This window comes from Chiroxiphia lanceolata, chromosome 2 (assembly GCF_009829145.1).
Source record: "Chiroxiphia lanceolata isolate bChiLan1 chromosome 2, bChiLan1.pri, whole genome shotgun sequence".
In the NCBI taxonomy this organism is placed as follows: domain Eukaryota; kingdom Metazoa; phylum Chordata; class Aves; order Passeriformes; family Pipridae; genus Chiroxiphia; species Chiroxiphia lanceolata.
Window position 1 is genome coordinate 84,220,089 of NC_045638.1, and position 26,058 is coordinate 84,246,146.

The 26,058-nt window shown below is 37.8% G+C and overlaps 1 protein-coding gene across 1 annotated transcript in view; it reads left to right on the forward strand.

Moving 5' to 3' along the window:
* The window catches only part of GRM5 (glutamate metabotropic receptor 5), a 231,498-nt gene that overhangs the window by 168,761 nt on the left and 36,679 nt on the right, over nt 1–26,058 (forward strand). Inside the window, 3 exon segments of the mRNA XM_032678605.1 lie at nt 8,413–8,659; nt 14,407–14,575; nt 17,536–17,662. Coding sequence (XP_032534496.1) covers nt 8,413–8,659; nt 14,407–14,575; nt 17,536–17,662 — 543 coding nt within the window.

A 26,058-nucleotide genomic window follows, 5' to 3' on the forward strand; every position in this document is an offset into this window, starting at 1 on the left:
AAATAGAAACAAGAATCTGGAGGGAGGTCACTTGTGCAGGTATTTACAGCGGATTCCCGACATTAAATACTGTGGTTTGAAACAGAGAGGCAGAAAACAAATGAATATTATGGAGGCTGGGTCATCACAAAGATAGCCACAGACAGAACACAGAGGGCACTGAAAGTCAAGAAACCAATTTATGGCTGATATGATTGGAAGCAAGAAGCCATTGACAGGGTTTGAAAGGAAGAACATCGTAGTGATGAACAGGGAAAAGGAGATTTGCAGCAGCATTCAGAGGGGGTCTTGGCAGGATGCAGAAACCACAAATTCCATTCGTGATTTAACCATGTGGCTTCTCTGAATAAAAGTACTTTTTCTGAGAGTGCAAAAATTGACATAGAAGGAGAATGACCAATATGTTCTAAGCAATTCAGATGAGGGTTAAGAATTAATTATCTTATTTGCAGAAAGGGAGATTAGAGAAATTTGGGATACATATGAGAAAAGTTTTAGATCTTAAGGTACAGAAGGGCACATAAAATAAAAAAGAAAAAAAATCTACCTGTTTGCTAAACCTCATCCAGCGCCAGATACTTTTAATGAAGTCAAAAGGTCACACAGAAAGTCCCACAGTTTAAACTGAACAGAAATTTGGTTTAATTAATGGCCCTTTTGGTTTTCCAGATAGAACTAAGGAATAAAGCATACTGTCTAATTTTGCACTGCAACATGCTTATAATCTGTTGGTTAAATGTAAGCTCAAATGCCAAAATTGGTTTAATCAGAACTCAGCCAACAAAACATAAGTGCTGTCAGAACGGAAGGGTATTTTCTGTGTTTCAAGGAATGTGTCATATTTAAACGTCATATTCCCCAGACTTAACATTCCTACACGATTATTTATAGATCGCAAATTAAAACAAACCAAAACAAGTTAAAATTAATTTCCGTCTTTTAAACAGTGAATTAAAAAGTATTTTAATTCTCCTGAATAAATCCTGTGTGCCATTCAGTTTGATATTCATGTTTGAGAAAATGGTGTGGAGAAATAGGTGTCTATTTTTTGTTCTCCTAGGATTTACTTAAGCTGTTATTTTTTTTGCTGATTTTGTCAAACTTTACAACAGAAGCCAGAATTCCAATGTTTTGTAGGCAACCAAAGGTGAAGGTCAGCCTCTAGTCAAATTTGTGGGAGCTCTGAGCATGCCTCGGTCAGGTAGGCTTAAATAGATGTAAAACACCAAAGTCAACTAAATACTCAGAAAAAAACTTTTGAAAGTCCTCTCTGCATTTTAGGACACTGAATTTGGTCTCTCAGTCATTCTCAAAATTTTGGTGCTAATCAACATACAAAGTGTAACAGTGCTGGCATTGGCTCTCAGTTGCAAAGTGTGAAATTCAGAACTAGTCAAAAGCATTGGACAAATGGATTACATTCAAAGATATTTGTTTGTGAAATTTGAAAAATGTTCCATTGCAGTATGTTGATTCAATGACACACACTTTGAAATAAAAGCATTGAAATTAGTAATATTTTTTTCCTTATTTCAGTAATACTGAAGTGGTTTTTTTTGAAGTTTTTAACTTACCTTCACATTGTTTCAGTGTTATGCTATGCATTTTGCCTCAGCATCAAAATGACATTTCCCAGTGTTGCCAACTATCTCTTTTTTCCCCTCAGAATTTCCTTTTCAGAAAAGATAAAATCCAGTCTTGAAGTTTTGTGTTCCTTTTGAATGGAAAGGGACATTTAAACTACATGAAATTTCCCACAGAGACGAAAATATCTCTTCTCTTCAGCCCAAGAGCCTGTAATAAATTAAATTAGGAAAACAATTAAATTACGAAAACAAATAAATAAATAAAGCATTGCATTTGATTTTTTAGCAAAAAATTGCATCTGGAACCTTACGAATAACACAGAACTGGAAGTTACTTTGTTGTTTCACATTGCTTTAATAGAAAGCTCTCATGAAAGATTTTGAAAAAGGTTCCAAAATAAGTCTTTTACTGTATCTTTAAACAATGATAAGTAGATATGAACATTATGGTTTACCTTGGTTCATGGGCAACCTGTCCTGTATTTTATAAGATTGCATGCATTTGTTCAGTAGAGACATGCATGTTTCTGAGATGACTGACTTGGTGGCATGCCATCCAGAGCACACAGATCCCAAAGAGCACCACTGGGACAGCACAGACCCACTGACAGACCTAAGATGTCACACTGTATCCTGCAGCAGACATACACTACCATGTCTTTGTCGCAAGATTAGCCTGTTGTCCTAATTTTTCCTAAGATAGTCACTAAGGCAAAGGAAAAAAAAACAATAGGGAAACACATTGTCTGGTGGACTTGAACTTCAAGTACTGTGAGCAGAATGTGAATGTGGGTTATATTTGCTAGCAAAACTAGAACTAATTTCTGTCAGCCTCTTGTCTCTCAAAACAAATTAGCACAAAGAATCACTGAAGTTTTTAGTTACATATATATGAGGAAACTGTATAGAAACTAAGTTGTGATATAATCATGGGGAAACATCATGAAATAGCTGGAGACTGTAGGCTATACCTGTTGTTTCTATCATAATGCCTCTTGGGATTTTGTCATAAAAAACCTTTTGATTACTGAGAAATTTTAAAATAATAATAAAACCCACTACTAATTTCCCTTCATTTTGATGTAAATTCGTTGTAGAGCAAACAAGGTGTTCTGCACTTCAAAAAAAAATGTTCTACCACATTGTGGCTCTCATTCTGTTTCTCCTCAGGGAATGCAATAAGGGGGGTAGGGGGACTGCCTGGAATGTAAAGTATTTTCACTCTTTTACCCTTTTCCCATTCTTTAAAATGCAAAGTTTTCTCATCTTTGGAAAAGTTAGAAAGCAGAAAAAGCATATTGAGCCATGGTAATTTTGCAGTCTTTCACATCCTTGCTTGATGAGGCTTTGCAACATCACCAGCTGGCAAGTAGAAAAAATTATCTCTTTTCTTCCTTCAGGGTAAAAAATAGGAAAAAAAAAAGAGGAATGACAGGTCTTGCATCAAAAAAATTGTAAAATAATGCAATTTATTGAAGAATGCTTATTTGCATGCTAAAACCTGGAAACAATAGACAAATTTCAGAATTTCCTGCAAGAGGTAGGTTTGGTTTTTTTGCTTTTCCATATTCGATGAGACAGAGTCAGTCTTGGAGAGTCTTTTATTAGTCCCACTGGTAGCTGGGACCAGCAGTACTGGGGACTGCTGGAGCAGCTCTGGAGAATGGAAGCAGTCCGGAGCTGGCTCACTCTGCTCAGAAACTACCAGTATCCCTAAGTGCTTTCTTGAATCACTGCCCATAAGTACACTAATTATTTCTAAATAGATCCAAGAAATGAACTGTTGCTAGTTGGAATAATTTTCTTGGTGAAAGAACATATTTCTTTTTCATCATCTATATATTTGTGTTTTGGAGACGTGACAACAGAAAAAAACAAATTTGGATGAGGAGTTTAGTGCTGGGCCATTTCCACACAGTTAATCATACAGTAGAATCACAGAATAGAATGGTTTTCATAGGAAGGGACCTTAAAAAGATCATGTGGTTCCTGTCCCCCTACCATGGGCAAGGACACTTTCCATCAGACCAGGCTCAAAGCCCCATCCAGCCTGGCTTTGAATACTTCCAGGGATGAGGCCTCCACAACTTCTCTGGACAACCTGTGACGACATCTCAACACCTTCACAGTAAAGAATTTCTCCCCAATATCTAATCTAAACCTGCCCTTTTTCAGTTTAAAGATTTTCTCCTTTGTCCTATCACTACATGCCCTTGTGAAAAGTCCCTCACCGGCTCTTCTGTAGCCCCCTTTAGCTACTGGAAGGCTGCTCTAATCATCAAAGCTGGCTTCAGAGCCACCCCTGCCCAGCTCCCCATAAGAACGCCCAGGTTCATGCCAATAGGTTGTGTCAACTCAGGCTCCACACAGCTGAGCTTGCCTTCACATGGCCCCAAGCCTTGTTCCATGAGGTGTTGCTGAGCAGCACGGTGTGTTCCAGCCTGCACAACCCACATTTATCCACCGCTGGAATTCTACTGAAGTCTCTTAAAGTGAGTCACTCCCAGAAGAGTGGGCAGAAACTGTGCATGTTTCAATGCTCTGAGTTCATAACATTCTCAGACTGTTCTTAACCTTTGGTATAGTCACAGTCATATAATAAATTTGGGAACATACAGACAAATCCAGACATACACAATATATATTTAATCAGGGAAAAGCACAGATATTAATCATCTACTCCAGTGGCAGCGTATTCCTAGGCTGATATTTAATACATTTAACCATATTGTAAATGCTCACCTGAATCCTGTATATATTCCTAAATGCCCTATAGAATAAATATTTACATACTTAAATTTCCCATGAAACCCATGAAAATTTTGCTTTAATTTCAGAGACAGCGTGATAGGACCTCAAACCTCCAGCCAATAACAAGCAGATTGCATTATGCAGAGGAAAAACAAGGAGGTAGTCAGAAGTAGTCATCTTCCTGAGGAAAATTTGGTCTAAAGAAAGGTGGCAGATAAAAAGTAGTAAAAAGGAAGTATTGTGAGATGAGAAAGTGAAGGACAGATGGGTTATCTGATTTGCCAAGAAAGGGACATGTCTGTGTAATATTTTGTAGACATAAATGGCTATATGGTTTCAAATCTGGAACTACCTCATGATCTCACAGCTTGAAAAATAATGGAATAAACCCTTATTTACTTACCAAAATTTCTTGGACAAGAAAGATAAAGGAATAAACTTAACAAAATTCAGGGATCTGTGTACATTCTCTAGCCACTCATTTTTCAGAGAATTCCACAATGTTTGATCATTTATGTTTCCGAGTACTGTCCCACTTTCCTCATTAGGTAAGATGTGATTCACCATGCATTCTTCCATTGCCTTGTACATCTTAATTTCAGGAGGCAGAATTCTTTATTTCTGCAGTAATTATCATGTTACAGTGTTAATATTTATTGGCTCTGAGGTATTGCAGTGCATATTATTTTCCATAATCATTTGGACAGAAACACCAACCTCAACACAGATTCATGAATAGGTTGATATATTGTTAGTAACGTTTGTCTGAAAATGAGCTACGTCCTGAAAAAATTGCTCATGCCTACCATAGGAAAGGTACTTAAGCCTGTCAAAATTGCAGTAAGAATCGACTGGAGACCTATGAAACACAGGTTTGTACCTGTTCCATGGACATTGTCACCTCTGTACCTCTAACTTTTGCTGTCTGCAGCATTCTGGGAGCAACGCTGAGTCTAGTTGCAAACTACGGGCCCAGAAAGATTCACAGCTCAGGGGAGTTTTACTCTGAACTGGTTGTAGCATGGTACCAAGCTTTGAACACCCAGTTGCAGCTGTGGTGCATTAGATGCTTTCCTAGGGCACTTTATCTGTGCTTTCCTGGGACACTTCATCTATGTCAGGGGCACACATCATTTAGTGTCTTTCAAAAGAAATTTGATATATTGCTCTGAAACGGTGACACTCAATCCAGCTCAAAGCACAGTGAGTGAGAATGAGTTGGAAATTTGTTTTTGAAAACCCATACCTGAACTGAACCAAAATAATAATGTAAACATGCCCTGCTTCTCCCAACATGCCAACATTAAATGGCATCACACTGGACTTTCCAGCTCACAGGAAAGTAAGACTTTTTTCTGTCTTTCCTCACTGTTTTTTCTTGTATGAAAATGGAGAAAAATAGGTCTTTTACAGATACATAGTTTGGTTTGTTTGTTGGTTTTTTTTTACTCTAATAGAAAAGACTTCTACTATAGATATTGTAAGACATATAGGTTACAGTCTGTGGATATTTATTCTCTACCCAGTCATTCTGTAGGAACTCCTCAAATTCTGTTAGATTATTTCATTATTCTTGCTTAAGAATTTAGTCTGTAAACTCAATGTCATTGAACACTACCAAAGCCATCAACATTAAATTCATCCATCTCTCCATGTCATGAACGACTCTGTGTCAGGAAAAGTTCTTGGCTGAAGACAGAACTCATGGATGAGGTATAAGAATAAGAATTTCTGTTAGAGTTCCAGCAAGATCAATATGCACTAACTCTCAAGTGAGCAATGCGTTTAAGGCTAAGTCATACAGATTGCAGAGATAGATTTAAAATATTTTTCTTTTTTTTTTTTCATTGAGTGAGAGAACTACCTTTTAGTTTGTGTATTCAGTTTTCCCTTAAAACCACTTCTAGGATCACTGAGGTAAATAAGGGTTACTTAAGTGCTTCAAGTCTAACGTGTCAAACTACTTTGTGAAATCGGTTGAAAATCACTTTCAGCCTTGACTTTGGTGTTTTTTCTGGGTTTTTTTTTTTGTTTTTTTGTGATTTTTTAATACTGGTATTTTTTAAGGCCATATTAAGGTATACTAAAGAGGAAAAAAAATTATTTTTCTCAGTTTTTGAGATGTTCCCTTACCTACAAAGTCTTGTGGTACTATAAACTGACCTTGGCAGGTTGAATTTATCCCTATATAAAGTGTGACAATTAATATCTCAAGTGAATGTTTTTGCCAGCAGTAGAAGGTATATTAAAATTTTCACAAAGGCTAATTGGCTCCCAACTCCATTGACAATTTCCAGCAGCTTCTAGGAAGAGCTAAGCATTACAAATCATCAGGTGAAATGAATGAGGCTCAGTGTTTAAAGAAAATCAGAATAATAATTCCATAAAAATGAAGCACAAAGCCCAGGGGAGAGTGTTTCTGTAAGTATTAAGTTATTAGATTTTTAGGCAATCATATGCAATAAAGCAGCAGAAATATTGTTTTATGATAAATACTATTGCCGATGCAAATCTGATTCATTCTAATGGCAACTATAATTAACTACATGATGTGTGAGCTCTTAATTTTGAGTATGAATAATTGGTTAAACTGAGTTTTGTGTATTGCAGTGTAATACACTTGTGAAATTTTCCACTTAATTTCAATTAATATGGGTTTTACATGTGCTCCACTGTTGCAGTTTTTATGCCTATTATTTTTAATTAGGAAACAGCAATACCTTGGTAGAACAAAATGAATGAGCAGCACTATGTGTTTCTTCCAACTTTTTTTTTTCCATTGTGAATACTTCAAGCTCATATTTCTTAGCCTTCCAAAATGTTAATCACTACTCATGAGGCTGACTGGAACTGGTAGTACCAGCTTCTGCATGAAATAGAATGGAAAAAGGGATCTCTCAGTCCTCTCATTCACTTACTGACCTCTACACACTGTTTTTCAGTTCAGATTATGTATTTTACCACCCTTCCTGACATGTTCCTATATATTTTAGTGTTTAGAACTGTGTGGTGATGTTCTCATTCACCACTGAAAAGGGGAGCTTGTATGTATATATGCACCTATTTTATGATGGGATGAGTCACCATCTGGATATTCTCTGCAAAAGGTGTCTTGACACTCTGTGTTGTTACTAATAATACTGGATTATAAAAAATAAAGGCCTTCAGAATGCTACTGAATAAATTTTTATTGCACTTTTCACAGCAACATAAATAGAGAATAGAAGTGCAAACAGGTTTTAAAAGCCAAACAAAGTAAGATTCACTGATTCTGGCTAAACAGACCCAATGCCTAACCTCTTTGCAGACCTGTATTGTATCATCATCCTCACTTCATAAAGATAGAAGTGCAAGAGATGTAGAAGTAGGAGAATTATTAAGGTGAGAACTTTTGGTACAGTAAAAGAATGGTGCCTAGGTGAGTCTGTTTGCACAGGCTTGGTTTCATGTTGCTGAAACAGAAATGTTTTCATAGAATCATGGAATGGTTTGGGTCACCTACTTCCAACTCTCATGCCACGGGCAGGGACAGCTTCAGCTAGACCAGGTTCCAGAGAGCCGCATCCAACCTGTCCTTGAACACTTCCAGGGATGGGGCAGCCAAAACTTCTCTGCTTTGGTTCACTGTTCACTGCTTTTCTACCAGTTGTAGACCTTTTCTTAAGGTCCATGGACTTCATGTTAGCCTTTACACCTAAACTAATATTTCTGAGGTTTTGGAGAGATTTCTGCAGGTGGAGAGAAGTTTCTGGATTCCCCAAAACGCTATATCATAATGTCCATGATTCATGCTTTAGAAAGACACATGAAAGAGCAGCAGTCGAAAAACAACATAGATGTGGTGAGGTGATGAGCTGCAGAGGAAAACGTATTATTTGGATAATAAAATATTTAGGGAGAACCTCTTACATTTCTTTGTTTTTACTTTAACATAGTCAGTGTGTGTATCAGTATGAGCTGTTGAAGACACTTGAAAATACTTTTTCCTCTATTAATAATCAACCCATCAACAGATGTCTGAAGAGCTGACTGTATTACAGCTCTATGCACTAAACCCCTACTTGTTCCCTGGCAGGCGAGATGACTCTGAGGACACAGCACGTTCAGGACTCCAAGATGGGCTTTGTAATCAATGCAATATACTCGATGGCATATGGGCTCCACAACATGCAGTTGTCGCTGTGCCCAGGCTACGTGGGCCTCTGTGATGCCATGAAGCCCATAGATGGTCGGAAGCTCCTGGAATCCCTCATGAAGACTAACTTTACTGGGGTCTCTGGGGACATGATCTTGTTTGATGAGAATGGTGACTCTCCAGGAAGGTAATGTTGACAATTGTCAAACTGTTTAATACCAGAGATGTTAAATGTGTGTAATGAATGCATGCAGGCTTGACATCAGAGCTAAGATTTCACTTCTAGTTTCACATTTCTTGACTTTCTGTGTTTATTTTTTAAAAATAGCTTTTTTTTAATGTGTAATTTTATTGTGTTAAAGATATAGATTTTCAGTCATAAAAGCTTCCTGCATGGATTTGCATTTTCATCTGTAGCATTTAAAGGTTCTATTACTCAAAACAAACCATCAGATCTTTATGTTTGTAGATCATGATGGCCACCACAGCATATTTCTCTCTCTATTTGAGTGTTTAAATGTATATGTTTGATTGAGCAATAAACAATCATAGCAGATAGACTTCTTTTATTAAGAAAGAAAAAACAATATCATAAATATTGTTTTTTCTGGGATTTTTTTTAAAATCAGAATTATTAAAAATCTGCTTCCATATCTTTCAAATAAAGCCTTATACAGCTTCCCCTTCAGGCTCGTCATCATCTTCGTTGCCCTTCTTTGGACACTCTATAAGAGCTTAATATCTTTCTTGTATTGTGGCACCCAAAACTGCACGCAATATTCAGGGTGAGGCCGCACCAGTGCAGAGCAGAGTGGGACAATCCCCTCCCTCGACTGGCTGGCAATGCTTTACCTGATGCCTCCCAGGACATGGTTGGCCCTCCTGGCTGCCAGGGCACTGCTGAGTCATATTCAACTTGCAATTGATCAGGACTCTCCTTGTCAGTGCCTTTCCATGGCACTGCTTTCCAGCATCTCATTTCCCAGTACATACACCCAGGGTTGCCACATCACAGGTGTAGAATCTAGCACTTTCCCTTTTCTGTCTACATTACTGGGAAGTTTTAAAACATCTTTGTGATGGCACCATATAAACAGATGACTAGAGGGAAAATTATCTATCCTGTACACTCATTTAAATTTTGTCTTGTCCCACTAATGCGAACGGAAAGGAGAGCATTAACTTCCTAATAGAGTTAGGTAGGAAAAGGCAAATTCATTTATAAGAATATTTTGATATTTCCAAAAATTTCTATTATTTCAGAACTGATTTTTTTTTCTTATCTTATTTGAAAACCTGCAAAGTCAACATTCTCCCCAAAAGCAATCAGAATAGCCACCCAAAAAGAGTCTGTGTCTGTCTCTGGAGACACAAATGTTCAAACTCTTCAGACTCAGAATTTCAGGAAGTGCACTGTGAGCTGGTAGGACAACTCAGGTACAAACTGGTAGAAATCTAGGAAAATTTCAAATGGAGACTTATTTTCAGATCTGTTTTAACATGAGCAAGGATGTCTTCTGCTAAACACTTCTATTTTTACAAATAGCTGAATTTTGAAGAAATGTGTTAAGTCTGATTTTTTCTGACCGAATTCTTTTTAAAAGGCTTGTCCCAGACTTCTATGAAAGGTTTCCTCTTTGGTTTTACCGGTGCTCAGATGCAGTGAATTGTATCCTACCCTATTCCTGTCTGTTTCACTTGTTTCTTGCAGAAAAACTGAAGAGTGCCATGAATAAGTGATGTGTGACCTGTCACAAATAAACAATATGTGACATGACAACATCTATGACAATATCTAAATATTGCAAAGAGGTCTTTGTTTTATCTTGTCCTCATACTGGTATTCTTAACAATAATGATTTAACACCATTTTTTTCAAGGAATTTAATTGAATATCTAGAATATTTTTAAATTCAGTTCTAAGAAAGATGATGAAGGAATTATATAATATACAGTCATTTGCTCAGTCCCAGGACATAACTGTTTCAGCATGGGAACACCATGTTGATGGGGACACCATAAGCACCTCAGGATAGCCCAACTTTAAGAAAGACCAGTTTCCCTGGATTTGTGTGATATTTGTGCCTACTCAAACCAATGAACTTTGTATCTTTGGAATCATAGCTCTTTTTCCCTCCTTTCTAACAACAATCACATTATTACATCCAGTCTATGTGCTTAAATCAGACAACATTCAGTCAAAATTTACTCTTTCGCAATTAAGATTTTATAGGAAACTCCATCTCTAACATCCAGGTTTTGAGTGGTGTATAGTCTTTTAAACACTGTCAAACAATATTTGCAAGAGGTGGGAGATGGTGCAGTCATACTGGAACAACTCATCTGCCCTGCTTACTTGCATTGATAACTGCATCTTCACTTCATAAAACTGGAATTTAAATCCTCACAGCTGTACTATGGTGGTGGTGTTAAGCAGGAAATCAGAACATAAAAAGCCTTTCTGACCTAGATAGTTCAGGATTTTGGTGTATATCAAAAGGCATTTGATATTATACAACAGATGATTAATCCCACAAGTTGCTTTGAATTCTGGCCCTATTCCAAATTCCTTTATGTATATGTTGAGTTTTAAGCAGAGACAGTCTAGTGTAGGGCTTGTTTTATATGAGACAGAAGACATGGAGAAAAACAAAATGAGTATGGAAGGAACAGCCATGATTTCTCAGGAAGATAACAACTATCTGTAAATACTACAGCAACTCTAAAGAGAAACTGAGAAGGCAAGAAAAGGTAAGAAAAACAAGTTGCTGGTGTTTTAACTATGTTACCAATAGAATATGAATTCTCAGCAACTTCATGGCACTCCTGCTTTGGTACAAGTATTTTGCACTGTGATTAGAGCACTGCTGGAAATGTGCTATTGCACCATCTGGTCTCTCCTATCCTAAAGTGACAAACTGTCCCTGTGCTATCTCAAGGAAGCTACCAGGGAACCAGTGACTCATGAACCTCCACTATAGCGATGGACTTACTGAATCTGGCTGTTTCTATCTGTCCACCAATGCCATTCTCCAAAGAGAAGAGAGACATGAGTTATTCAGACAATAGTATATTTAATTTTTTAGGTTCCTTTCCAGTATTCTCCTTGGGATACTGAGTTTTGGGATGTATGGAACTACTATAGGAGGGGTCACTGGTTTAGGTTCTGTGGCCTGTTAAGCACTGACAGTACTTTTGTTCGTCTCTCCATGAAAGTCTGAATTGACAGCTTTAACAAAGCTTTACTCATAGGAGGGTTGGAATATCCTGACAACCCTGAATAATGACTCCACAGTGACTTCTGGGCTAACTTTCTGGTTAGTCTGTTTAATCCTTGGACAGACTGTTATTATTCTTGTCAACCTTAGAAAAAAATTTAGTTTATAACCATGTGCAAAAGCCTCTTTATTTGGATTTGTGCTTATGTTGTCTGGATTCAATTAATTTTTGTCAGTTTGGCATTCACATCTCCAACTTTGAGGAGGTCATTAGCAAAGCTGTGGACATTTCCTTTTTTATATAGGATGGAAAGTAAAATATTTCAAAATCCGTAAGTATCATAAATTTTTTCATTCTACCTGTGTCATTGCTTATTTTTTCTTCTTTTGTAAAGACTCAAGAGCCATATAATATGCATAATATCACATTGTCCATTCAGTCAGGCTCCAATTTCATTTTCTTTTAGAGATTGCTTGCAGTTCTGATCCTGACCTGTGTGTGATTTTGGCACTGAATCTCTGCCATACAATAGTATCCCCACTGTGACAGTTAGACTGTTTCTCGATTCAAAGAGAATCAAGAATAGACTAATAGACATTATAGAATAGTTTTACTGTAAATGTTTTTATGTTATTTTTTTATGTGGGAAAAATACTGACATTAGAGTACGGCTACTCCTTGTCAGTGTTCAAAGGATTTCCTCAAAGCTTAAAAAACATACTTGGGTATCTGTCATGGTTTAACCCCAGGCAGCAAGCAAGTACCATGCAGCTGCTTGCTCAGTCCTCCACCAGTGGGATGGGGGAGAGTATTGAAAGAGCTAAAGCTAGAAGTCTTGTGGGTTGAGATAAAGACGGTTTAATAAGAAAAGCAAAAGGTGTGCACATAAGCAAAGCAGAACAAGAAATTCATTTCTTCCCATGGGCAGGCAGGTGTTCAGCCATCTCCAGGACTTCAGGGCTTCATCAAATGTAATGGTGACTTAGGAAGACAAATGTCATAACTTCAAATATCCCCTCCTTCCTCCTTCTTCCCCCTACTTTATATACTGAGCATGATGTCATATAGTATGGAATATTGCTTAGGTCACTTGGGGTCAGCTCTCCTGGCTGTGTCTCCTCTCAACTTCCCATGCACTCCCACCCCCTTGCCAATGTGACAGTGTGAAAAGGCCTTGGCTTTGTGTAAGCATTGCTCAGCAATAACAAAAACATATTTATAGTAGAAAGTCTTTTCAGCAGAAATCCAAAACACAGCTCCATACCAGCTACTGTGGAGAATGCTGACTCTACCCAACCAAAACCAGCACAGTATCTTACTTAAGAGATTGTTTGATTCAATAAGCTGGTTCTTTTACTTATCTATATATTGGACTTCAGAAATTACATGCTGACAATATCACTTGTAATCCAACCCTGTCTGTATGCTTTGCCTTTGGGACGAATTTGGTGCCTGCTGACAGGAAAAAGATGTCTCCTTGTTTATGAACCAGGCAGCTTTTCTAAATCCATGGCTGTGTTAATCTTCTCGGTCTATATCCTTTGCTTGTTTTCTGTCAGTGAATTCCATAGTGCTTAGACAGCTTAATGTAAAATTCACTAAAGAAGAGCTAAAGAAAAGCATGACATCATTACTTCATGAGTTGCTCAGTTTTCCAAGCATGCCTTACAAGAAAGTGCTAAAAGAACAGGCCTGTAAGGCAGAAAGGTGGGCTGGTGTTCAGTAGTAGGAAGATAGTGAGTCCTATGCTGCTCCACAGACTTTCTGCAAGACTCTGTGGGAGCTGAAAAGGAAGTAAGAGAAGAGGAAAATGAAACTGAAAACTCTGATCAGCTCTATCTTTGACCCAAAAGCAGCCTAGGACTGAGTCATGAATGTACTTTCTCTTCCACATTATACTGTACAAGAAATTAAATATGTTCTGATCACTGGGGAATTATATGAAAGTGATTGTATGGATGGGAGAGACCATCATTTGCTGCTGCAACGGTGGAGAAGTAAAAAAAAAAAAGAAAAAAAAAAGAAAGATTCCTGGACAGACTTTGTGCCTGAAGAGTGGTGCCTGATTCCTTTCTGGGTGTCTTTGGCACAGGAAGTTTCCTTTGCTCCCATAGACCTGAGTTGCTTCTACCTCACTTAGGGAGTTTATCTATCTTCAGACTTCTCTCTGGAGAGGAACAAGCAGCTGCAGACAGTGAGGATCATGTAGCATCAGGAATTGCTATTACAGGTTTAGATTACTCAGCATCTGTTATACGGGGAACTGGGGTTCCTTATGCAACTGGCTTCAGTGACGAAAGTTGCACTGAATGAATTCTGTTTGACTCATTTTCATGGTTTCTCTGAAACAAATAGTCAGCCTCAGGAGCACAGTCACTTTACCCCGGACTGTTCAGGGAAATTTTTATGGTGATAAAAAAAAAAAATAAAACAAAACAAACAGAAAAACACCACCAAAAACAACACCAAAACAAACACAAACAAAAACCAAACAAATAAAACACTCCAAAACCCCTAAGTTAAAATAGAAAGGAAAAGAAAGATTATGATATCAGAGAAATTATTGTGAGATACTCAAGAGCAAGCATAATGCTTTAAATTTTTTCTTCTTTATTTTAACAAGATTGATTTTTGACTGTATCATGTTCCTTTAATTTGAAACATTTCATGATGTTCTCCTCACCTCAGCTATGTCTCTCCTTTGTGTTTCCAAAGATATGAAATCATGAATTTTAAACAAATGGGGAAGGATTACTTTGATTATATCAATGTTGGCAGCTGGGACAATGGTGAGCTGAAAATGGACGATGATGAAATATGGGCAGAGAAAAGTAATATCATCAGATCTGTGTGCAGTGAACCCTGTGAAAAAGGCCAGATAAAGGTAAATATTTTCTTAATTTGCTTCAGTCTTGTAGCATGAACAGACTTGAAATTTGAAAGCAAGTTTTTCTTGACTTTTGCATAGAGGCAGTATCCTACACCTTAATTAAAATATACAGACTTATGTATTTAGTTCTTACTCCTATCATAATTGTCTCATTATTTTCATAATTTGCTATTTTCTTGTACTCCTATATCTGGGAACTGCTGAGTTTTTTGGTTTTTACTTGTATTCCAAATGCTTACAAACAGATATTGTTTGGGGGTTTTTGCTGCATATTTTTACAGCATCTGAATCAGTGGAGTGAAAATCCCTGTCTGGGACTTGTCAGTACACTTGCAGGTAAATTATAAATAATAGTTGCTATTATTTCAGTGCTAGACATAGTCACATAAACTGGAACATTATTGCTCAGACCTTAAATCTATGGTATCATCAGAGAACAACAACATATACTACTCCTTCCAACCTCAGGAAATATAGGTAACAAATTTTTTTAGTCATACCAATTTTACTACTTCCTTGTTTCCCGGGTTTTTGATTTTTCCTTCCTCCCTTTCCATTCTGAAGTAAGGAGGCTAGATGTATCTGTCACATATTAATTGTACACTATTATCGTTCAGCATCCCATGACACTTACTGCAGAACAGTTAAAATACTGCAAGTCCTTAGCTTACCTTTTAATCCTTTATATAAAAGTCTGTGGAATGAGCGGATGGGCATGGACAGTCATAAAAAAAGCAGCTGTAATTTCTGACAAGTCTCACTGGAAGCTGGATCACTTTTCTCATGTGTTTGAATAATATAACTGAAAACTGGGAAGCAGCTCCAGAGAGGTACTGGTGAGAGGCTGAACGTGCTCTTCAATGCGAAGTGAATCTCTTCAGCCTGGGTTTTACAAAGTTTCAGGACAAGGTCACCATGTTTTATTCACTATCTGGTCTTTGGCAGAGTCAGTAAGTGAGTTTCATCAGACCAATTGTATTTGTCTTCAGTGTAAGCATATGGAGTTATATTAGATTTCTGAATTTCTTTTATAATCAATGGAAATAATATGTTATTTCAGGTGAGGAGTCACCTCATTCTCATGTAGGCTTTCAAAACTGTTAAGACCAAGCTTGGTGTAGAAATACTTTTCTCTTCATTGATGGTAAAAGACACCCAGAAAGGACAGTTGATCCAGATGAGACCATACCTTCTGCAGACACATAAAGGCAGGTGGGATGAATTAGTCCCACAGTAACTAAACGGGGGTCTGTTGTTAGCCTGCTCCAGCCACAAAGTCACATATGTGGAGGATAGAGATGGACAAACAGCTAATATCTTCAGAACTGAGTGGCTCCAAGTTCCTTTATGATCTGTTGGCACAACACAGGTGACAGGAAGTATCTTGCGTTCTTCATTAACACAGTCTTCTTCCACCTTCTGCCCGTGCTCTCAAGGATTCTCTGAAGAGGATTGTCCACTATGAAACCAAGTCATCACACACTGAGATATATTGAAGTCCAGTGTTCAAAATGCTCTGTTTGCTCCTCATTAGGTTATTGGTTATAAATCTCAAAGTTTACTTCAGTCTTTATCTTCATGGTCGTCACAGATGATGGTGAGAGCTTGAACCTACCAAGCTCTGTGGTAGTTTTCCTGCAAACTTCTGTGTGACTGAGTTATTATGAAGGAATTTCAAGCATTCAGTGTAATGATATCCAACACTCAGCAACATTTAGTGCATCCATATGAAGGACTTAATAAAATCCAAATGCAACCCAACTCTATAGATTTGAAATAATGCAGACATAGGATTATTTAAATAAGTACAGGTTCAAAGGATTGATCAGATGACAAGGGGAAAGGAAAATAATTTTTGTTTTGAAGAGAATTATTTATGTTAAAAAGGACAGAAAATATTTGTTCATGGGTAAGTAATACAACAAAGAATTGTTCAAGAAGTGGGGGGAAAAAAGTATGAATTAAATGCTGACTAAGAAATTTAACATAAGAAAAAAACAAATTCTATCTGATTCTGAGTACTGGAGAACAATTATCTTTATTCCTAGAGAAGGGTAAGAAATTATCAGAGTACCAGTGTCCTGATAGATTTGTCAAATTCCAAGTGTTCAGGTTTGAATACACTTTATAAATTCATCATTGCAAAAGATACAAAAGTCAACCTACTTCTTATGCTATAATTGGGAGTATTTGTTTATAAATTGTTCAGGAGGAGTAGAGAAACTGGAAATACTTTATTTCAAAAGGAAGACATATTGACAAGAAGCACAGATGCTTTCAGTGCCCAGAGATGATAAATAAGGAACTTGAAAAGTCTGAATTTCAATCATAAGCATGCAACAACATTTGACAGAAAATTATGAAATGAGAAATCAGGTCATATGTTAGAATGGATAAAGAAAACATTCTCACTCTTAAATGGTAATTAGAAATAAGCAATTAAATAATTCTGGGAAAAGCATGTTCAGTTTGATGTCTGGAAAAAATCAGTTTTAATAAATCACATATAATTTGATGAAAAATAAGCACCCAAAATTTTTTGGGTAATGAACCCTTAGGGACATAATGCTGTTGGTATGATTCCCTGTATGGACTAGAATGGAATGAATTATGTACCTTGAGTATCATGTACTGGCTTCTGTAAGTACATTACCATCTACAAAATTTTGAGTTTTGCAAATTCTATGAGGAATAAAACCATCTTATTGTCCTTCTGTACCTCCACTTATACTTCTCTGGGTTTGGTGGTTTCTTTCTTCTGGTACTTATATGAGGGGAGAATGCAGAAATGTTGTCAAATTTTACATATGAAAACATATGAAAAGGAACTCACTTTAAAATAAAATCTAAAAATCCCTTCTATCAAAAAAAAAAGGTTAAAAAGTTAAATTATCAACTAGGGCAGCATGAATGCGTGTTTATGCTGATAAATCAAGTGTCAATTTTTGTCTCAGGTGATCCGTAAAGGAGAAGTGAGTTGTTGTTGGACCTGCACTCCTTGTAAAGAGAACGAATATGTATCTGATGAATACACATGCAAAGCCTGCCAGCTTGGCTCCTGGCCCAATGAGGACCTCACAGGTAAATGCGTTGTGGTTGTACTTATGTTATCGATGAAAGTGCTCATCTACTGAGCTGAAGAAACAAATGACAGATACAAGAGAATATGAGAACTGCTTTGGTCAGATCAAACCCAGGGATAAAGCTGAAATTTGAACTGAAGCTGATCTTTATCTCCTCACCTCAGCCGGACTCAGGATTTGTTCACATAATTCAGCTCCTTTCTAAAGACCTGGATAACTTGATCTAGAAATAACAATAAAAAAATAGTCCTGGTTTTATATTCAGCCCAGTCCTAGCCTCTAGCTGTTAATGAAGACCTTACTTTTCACCAAACAGGTACAGAAATTAAGTACTTGTCAGAGAAATAATTAAGGGAGATCAAATTTCAGAGTTTTATTTTCTTCCCAAGTAGGTACAGAAGACTTGTGTAATACCTTCTTTTTTAATCTGAAAAAGTTCTGAACTAGTTGCTGTAGTTACCACCGCTAAAAGCTCGAGTGCTCCAAACAGACTTCAGTTTGCATTAGTCCTTTGTTCATTAGAGTCTGCTGGAACACAGGGTTCATCCTTGCCACAGCTTAGACCTCTATGCTCTTGCAGAATACCAGTTTGGTTTCTTTAGAGATAAATTGTTCCAGCACTTGTATCCCACTTGTTTGTGCTCTGAGTATCTAAATTCTCAGAGCACAAACCTCTTCAAAATGTTGTTCAGGGATCAGGTTCTCATTGTACCAGGCTTTGTACAGACAAGGAGAGAACAGACAGGTTTTTTTCCAGAAGAACGCACAGACTTGATTTGCATATAGTTTCTGTGGATGAGAGGAGAAATTTTGAGGTGAGAGGGAAGATAAAGGAAAACACAATTTGCTTCATGAATTTATATAAGTGGAAGAGTGTAAGGCAAGGCTTGACCTACAGAGATATTTTTATATGAAAGGTTAATACTCTCCTGGTAAGGAAAGTTGCCTTGTTTTGATAAATAAACTAGGTTACCAAATTATTTCAAAAATGTCATTTAACTGTGACATCGATGGGGTATGTTTCAGAAAATGTCCAACATGGCACTTTCCCTAGAAAAAAACTGACAACTCAGAAAAATGAAACAGCAGTAAAACGAATTTGCAAGTGCTCCTCCATCTATGCTCCCACAGCCCTGCTCCCCCACTCCTGCCCCAGGCATCCAGCAGTCAGCCACCAAAGACTTCTCATCTCAGGGAAAGCTTTCTTGTGCCAGGAGAATGGAGAAGGAGAGAAAAAGAGAACTGGCTGCATGTGTCCCCAAAAGCAAAGTGTTGAAGGTATGGCATAATCTCAGGTTCACTCCCCAGATGGGCCATCCAGAAGATTCCAAAGCCCACATCGCAGGGACTAGGCCATCACACCAGGTTGGTCAGTTCATGAAGGTTAATTAGTGCAACTGGTCAACTCTCCCTCCTCCAGGGGTCTTGTCCGAGATATTGCAGATCCCAGCTCACCCTTGTTTTGGTAAGCACCTGAAGTTTTACCCAACATAGATCAGCTAGAAAAGGGACTGCTACAAGTCAGTTAGGAGGAAATTTGTTCCAAGTGCCAACACTTCTGAAACACCAGTGATGGGAACTGCCCATTGATCTGATGAAATTTGGGTAATTAGCCTGTAAGCACCATATGTAAGGCAATGTGGAGTAACCAGGCTACAAGGTTGGTCTTCAGGCTCTGTGCTTTGAGCTGGCTCTCCAGGCACACAAATCTCCTGATTCAAGCAAGACATCAGTCTGGTCCTGTGGGAGGATTCACCCTCTGAAAGTCTCACTTTGCACTCAGGATAGAAGAGTGGGATGGGTTGGCATCTCAAAAGTTCTTGTAGGATGAGTCAATGATTTTCCACCCATAACTGATTGTTTTTAAGGAAAGTAGTTGTATTTTTAGTCAAGCCAACTGCTTTATGTATTACATGAGCAAATATTTTGTATTTGTTAGCAAAATTACATTTTGCAAACCATTCATCTGGCTTTAGATATGGATTTTATGCCTTTACAAGGACCAAAGTCAATCCACATACAAGAGAACCCTTGACATCAGTGTCAAGCAGTGTTCCTCAGGAGATCTAATCTTTGTTCCTCAGCCAGGCACAAATTTGGCAGGCACTATTGGGAAACCGTACCCTGCCCTCTTTGGCCTCCATGAGCACAACTGATACAATATGCCCTCCTAGTACCAAGACATCTATCACATAGCTTCACAGCTGCGTAATCTCCACTAACTCATATTCACATGATGGCTGGATCTTGTCTTTTTTGACTTTGTATCAGAAACAGAATTTAAAAAAAATCTATTCCCAGTTTATCCTTACAATATAGTGAGCTGGATTTCTAACGTTCATATTTATAGTACCAATATTTACAGCTTGTAAAAAACTCCCTTTCAACCTTGTTTACAACATAGGATTCAGTAATAAATGTGAATTAAAAGTAGGGAGAGTGAGATGTATTTTGTATTCTGGCAGGGAAATTTCCCTTCAGTTTAATAAAGCATACACCAATCTCCTTGAAATGACCCTGCATCTGATACTGCAGCAGACTAAGTCTCTTTGTTGCTTAAGAAAGCCATTTCTTAGGTAATGTCAGCTCCACAAGGGTACACATAAAAAAACCTAATTGAAATAGGTCTGTCTCGCATGATCACCTTCAAATGACAGTCCTGTAAATGCATTAGCCATGTGCCAGAGATGGCTTTTAACGCAGAGCTGCACCTCACCGGTTTTTATCCAGGATCTGATCTTGGATAAAAACTTACTTGGAATCCTTTCTTGGCTCACATAACAAAACATTGCTCCATCTTTCTTATGTTCAATGATCAGCATCAGTTTTGTGCCACAAACTTCACTACATAAAATGTGTAACGTCAGGGATGTTACTGACAGAAAGGAAGAGAGATTAATGTACTGTTTCGGTCACCCATGGAATATCAGAATTCAGATGCAGCACAGGAGAAGACAGAAGGGATGCAATATGTGTAGGAAAGCAAAGTTATTCTCAGAACAGGAAAAGACATTGGAGTTCTGAAGTACAGAAAGGAACAGGGAATCCAAAGGTAGTGGAAAAGACAAGCCAGAATGAGAGTTTCTCTTGATTAAATAGTTGCTGGAAACATCTCTAACTAGAAGCGAAGCTGAGGTAAGAAAGGGAATGTTTAGCTGCCCATATTTTATTTCCTCACAAATTTCAGGTTCATTGCTTATGCATACAATATTCCCTAGGGATCACACTCATCCTTGGACAAAAACCTAGTAATTTTCTTCCTTTTCTTCAGATTTATCTGTTTTATCCCAACATGTACTACAACTAATTTTTCTCCTACTCATTTAGTATCAAGACAAGTTTTCCAAACTACTGTAGCTCCCCTACTTCTCTATGTGTTGTTAGTAACATCCATACATTACAGCATCAATTCACACATTAGTATGGCCAGCACAGCTGAGCCACATACTCCACTACAGCAGGAGAAACTCATGATTTAAGTCCAGAAGTACATGCCAGTCACTCCACTGTTCCTCAAAGCCCTTCTTTCCATTATATTCACAGCAGATAGAAAAGAAATAGATGTCATGCAAATGAAGGCATTTTCTGAATGCTGATGAGCAAACCTAAATGAAAGTACTTTTCAGTAACTTGATGAGAATGGCTTTTTTATTTCCCAGAAACACAAGAGACTTTGAGGGCATGGCCTTCTGCGTTCAAAAATAGTGCTTTAGAAAGACCTGACAAATTTTGTTCAGCTTCTCAGAGCTTTTTCAATGTATGTAGGAGCATCTTGGTCCAGTTGCCACTAGTGACTAAGAATGTCCTTAAGAATGTCCTTTGAGGTGGGAAAGAAGGAATGATTCTCTCTTTCTGATGTTCAGGGACAGCATACAACAATACCAGAAACAAAGTTTTGTCTGGTGACCTCAAGTACTGCAAGAAACACAGATTATACTAATTCCAATGACACTTGGATAATCTTCAGGCTGCATTGGCAAGTTTCTCAATTTCTGCATATTCCAAACATGCTGGCTATTTGATTTTCTTAATTGGATTCCCATGAAAGTAGGAATTTGACTATTTTACAGCTCTTGAAATGTTTTGTTATTCAAGGGTAAGGATATATATCGGAAATAAATATTTTACCATAGTTACAAAAACACTTTCACCAAATAAGGTACAGTGAACCCAGGATAGCAATGTCATGATCATGTCTGTCCATCTCAAAGTGACAGAAAAGAGCTAGGATTATCCAAACAACAGATGGAAAGGACTGAAAAAAGGTCATCCCAGCTCTAAGTGACATAACAGCCATTTCAAAGAACTCTGACAACACTGATGCTACATCCAGTTTGGCTTGTACTGATCTGGATTCCTCATTGAGAAGCAAAAATTACTACCTCCCTCATCCTGAGGGCATTGCTTGTACATTCAGCAAGAGCCACAAAGAACAGACAGTGCTGGGGGTCGCTTGTATCTTGGCTTCCAGTACACTATGAGACAGCCCATATCCATGAGGCCAAAGGCAGGGGTGATACTTGACGGTGGATTGCAGTGGATCCCAACAAGGGCTTGGTTGGCTCAGCCTGCAGCATCCTGATTCAGTCTGTGGCAGAAGCCATGGGGGTCGGAGCCTCAGTTGTCTCATCAGACTGGATTCCGCCCCTCACACAAGTAAAAAGTAATGAATCTCTTGCCCGAAATATTTTCAAACAGTAACTGCTTATTTCTATCAAGTTGCTTTCTTCTATTCCCACTTGTGATAATGCTGCAGCCACTGGTAATTTCAGCATTTGTCTGAAATGGGACAGGAGACAATTTAGTCTGTGTTGACATTGATTTTTCTGCTGAAACATTACTAGCATCTGGCTTTTGATCATAACTGGTAAGGCTGGAATTCAGGCTGACGGTAGTAGAAGGACACAATTTTTATCTGGTTGTTTTTAGTGTTATGAATGCACATCAGTAGACATAATGTCTAGTTTTCACCCTGTTTTCTGTGACCTGTATCTCTCTTTCCTTTTTATTTTTTATTCCAAATGAAATTTAGCCATTGACATAAGTCACTCTCACACCAGCCTCTCGGAGAAAGCACATGTGGATGATTTGAGGGTTCAGGTGATGATATTATGAACAGGATCTCTGTCTGTCATTTTCTCCCATCCCTTGTAGATGGGTTTGTGGACTTTTCTTCCCTCAATTCCTTGTTCCAGATAAGGTGTGAACTTCAGCTTCCAGTTCAATGTGAGTCATACAGCGCTTCGGGCTCAAGTGAGCCGTTCAATAGTGCTGAGCTCAACAAACTGAGCTCTTGGAGGCTCCTGCACTGGATGAATGGGAACTTGCCAACAAAGCCAGAAGGACCCACTTGTAATTGTGCCTTCGGTTATGGAAAGTTTGATGAACATGATGTATTCAGAACAAAACAGTTACAACACACAGAGCCAGCACTTTTTAGTGTAACTTAAATCAAAACAGTAGAGCTGACATAAGGATGGACCTGACTGTTGTAATTCATCACTTGGTCTTGTCATTCTGTACACTTGTGGAATTAAAGACTCATTCCCCATATGGTCACAGAGCATCTTTAATGTACTACTCTAAAATTCATGGGTTTGCCTTTTACTACAATGCACTGCTAAATCTGTATATTTCAGTTAGTACAGACTTAGGCCCCTGAGATACAGATACTCCAGTTTTCATGGTTTAAGATGTGGCTGATCCCAAATCCTACCCTGCAGAGGTGACTGAATACACATATGTACAGTCATAAGCTGCATCCATGGCTTATGTAAACCCACATTTGCTAATGGCTTCAGTAACTGTGCCAGCCTGGGCACTGTGGCAGCAAAGAAGATGGTCACTTCTACATGCTCTGCTATTGTAGCAGTTGCAAAAACTCCCACCAGAAAGGGCAAAGTGACTATAGTAACTTACCATAGCACCAGACTTGTTAAAGATGTCCTTCCTCCCTCCAGTTGGTCCAGATTCCATGTAGAAGTCAGGGATCTGATAAGTCTCCCAGAGTGTTTAGGTACCGTCTGTTTGGATAGTGCTGGAGTTAAAAAAAAACAAAAACAAAAACAAAAAACAAAAACAAAAAAAACAAAAACAAAACCAAAACCAAACCAAAACAAAACCAAAAAAATCCACCCTAAAGTATAAAAGATACTCTGTCAGCTTAATGTAAATTTTTATTCTGACTCTGACATTTTCGCATCTCAGCTTTCCATATATGTAAAAACCCAAAAAACTAAACAAGATATCCCTTCTCCCATCTTTTGGGATTATAAAGAGAGAAACATTCAGAAGCATTAATATAAAATATCTAATACACTTTGAAAAATGCCAAATCCTATGTGAAGATTCATGAATTACTAAAATATATCTAGGTTGTTGTTTGAGTTTCAGCTTTGGTGTTTGGACTTCCTTGGATGGATGTCTGAAAAGTTACTGAGAAAACCAAGTCTTTTGTTAACAGGTCAGACTCACTGACCAGGATGCCAAGCCCCTCTGAAAAATATTTAGGACTTACTAAACCAGCAGCAATTTTCTGCCAGTTTTAGTTTCCATGTGCAGATTCAGTAAGCTTTAGTTCATGATGTTAAGTGAATTTATTGAATTCTCTTCAGTTTCCAGAGTGAATCCTAATCACAATCCCTAGTCTGTCAAGTTTATCTTTGAAACTAGTTTAATAATGTATTTTATATTGCCTATCATGATTTTTTCAGTGCTAAGCTAATACATTTTTATGAATGCTGTAGGCATGGTAAAGTCTTGTAGGTGTCAAGCTATACTAACAAATTAAAATAGTACTAAGATCAAATCCCCAGAAAATGTGGTCTATAATACAGTGTTTCATGCCTGTAAACTCTTCTCCCAAATGAACTAATTTTAATGCAACATGAAAGATAAAAAATAAGTGACAAATTTGCCTCCACAGGAAGAGGACAGTGTACTAATAGACCTACTAATAGACCTATGGCACTGGTCAGGCCTTCAAGAGCATTTCCTCTCCTTGTTTACTGCACATTTTATCACACCCTTGAAATAGCTAAATGCTTTTTCAAAATATCACAAAGTATTTTTTTCTCAGAAGATCCTTACCTGTATTTTATTGGTGATTTTTGATGCTTCTTCAAGAAAACCTTTTCCTAGCATGTCATATGGGACTCTAACTTTTTCTACCTGCTCATCTTGCTATTCACATATGTATTTAGTATCTTTCTTGATACTGGTGAGGTTTCTGGCGAGAGGAGCATAAAGGCAGTTTTATGTCAACTTTACTGGGGCTCCATTCCCAGAAGCCGTTCACCCGTGAGCACAGAACAACTCAACACCTGCTCCAAGTTGAATTGCGTCCTAACAGCCTTTCCACAAGCCAAAGATTGCCTCAGCACACTGCAGGGTCCACAAAACAAGACTACTGGCTTTGTTCCACCTCTTTCTGAGCCAGCTAGGAGAGAAAACTTTCCAGGTGCTTAGAGACGTTGACAAAGTGCAAGAGGCAGGCTGTGGGGTACAATCTTGTCCAAATAGCCATTGATAGGAATGCACTCCTTTCGTGGTACCAATTTTCAGCTTTTGTCTTGGTGTAGTCCTGGCCATCAATATAATCTGAACACTCACAGTGCTGTTTTCCCAACTTTCTTTTACTTGGTTTAGTTGTCCTTTTCTAAATTGTCATTGTCAGAATCCATTACCTGCAAAACTATTATATGAAAACTTCACCAATCATTAATTTATGAAGATTATCCAGTCTTTAAATCTTAATTGAAGAATAAATCATTGCGAAGTTTAGCATTCTCCTTGTAAAGTATACCTAGTGGCAGGAAAAATGGGACAAGTTTTCAACTTTTTTTCTCAGGTATTTTATTAAGAGAATGTAAAAAGAGTAATAAAGCAAGGAAGGCACAAAATAGTCTGAAACTAATGAGAAACATCTGGTTATGATTCACCTCTGCTGCAACATTAGAAGTGAAGCAAAATTTAGCCCCTATATCATTGTCTGCTTGCAAAGGCCAGCTGCCAGATAAAGACATTTTCTCCTCATATTTCCTGTCTAAGAATATAAAGTTGTGTTGGAATCTGGTAACAACTTGTTTCCCAAAATATTACTTACATTTTGGTAAAATCAGAAATAGATTTAAAGGTCATTTACTCATAAAACTTACTATAACTTTCTCATAAAACAGTCACATGGAGATATCTGCACACAACAGAGGATGCTTTCTGGTTTTCACCCTTCTTTCACCACTCTCACTTGCATAAAATGTTGATTTTAACAATGTGATTCCTGTGCTACATTAATCTTGAAAAAGTCAAAAAGAAATACATTGTCTCCCTCACAACTAATAAGTGAACCCATAGAATGAGCAAGAGTGAAAAAGGTGTCATCAACTACTGCTATGA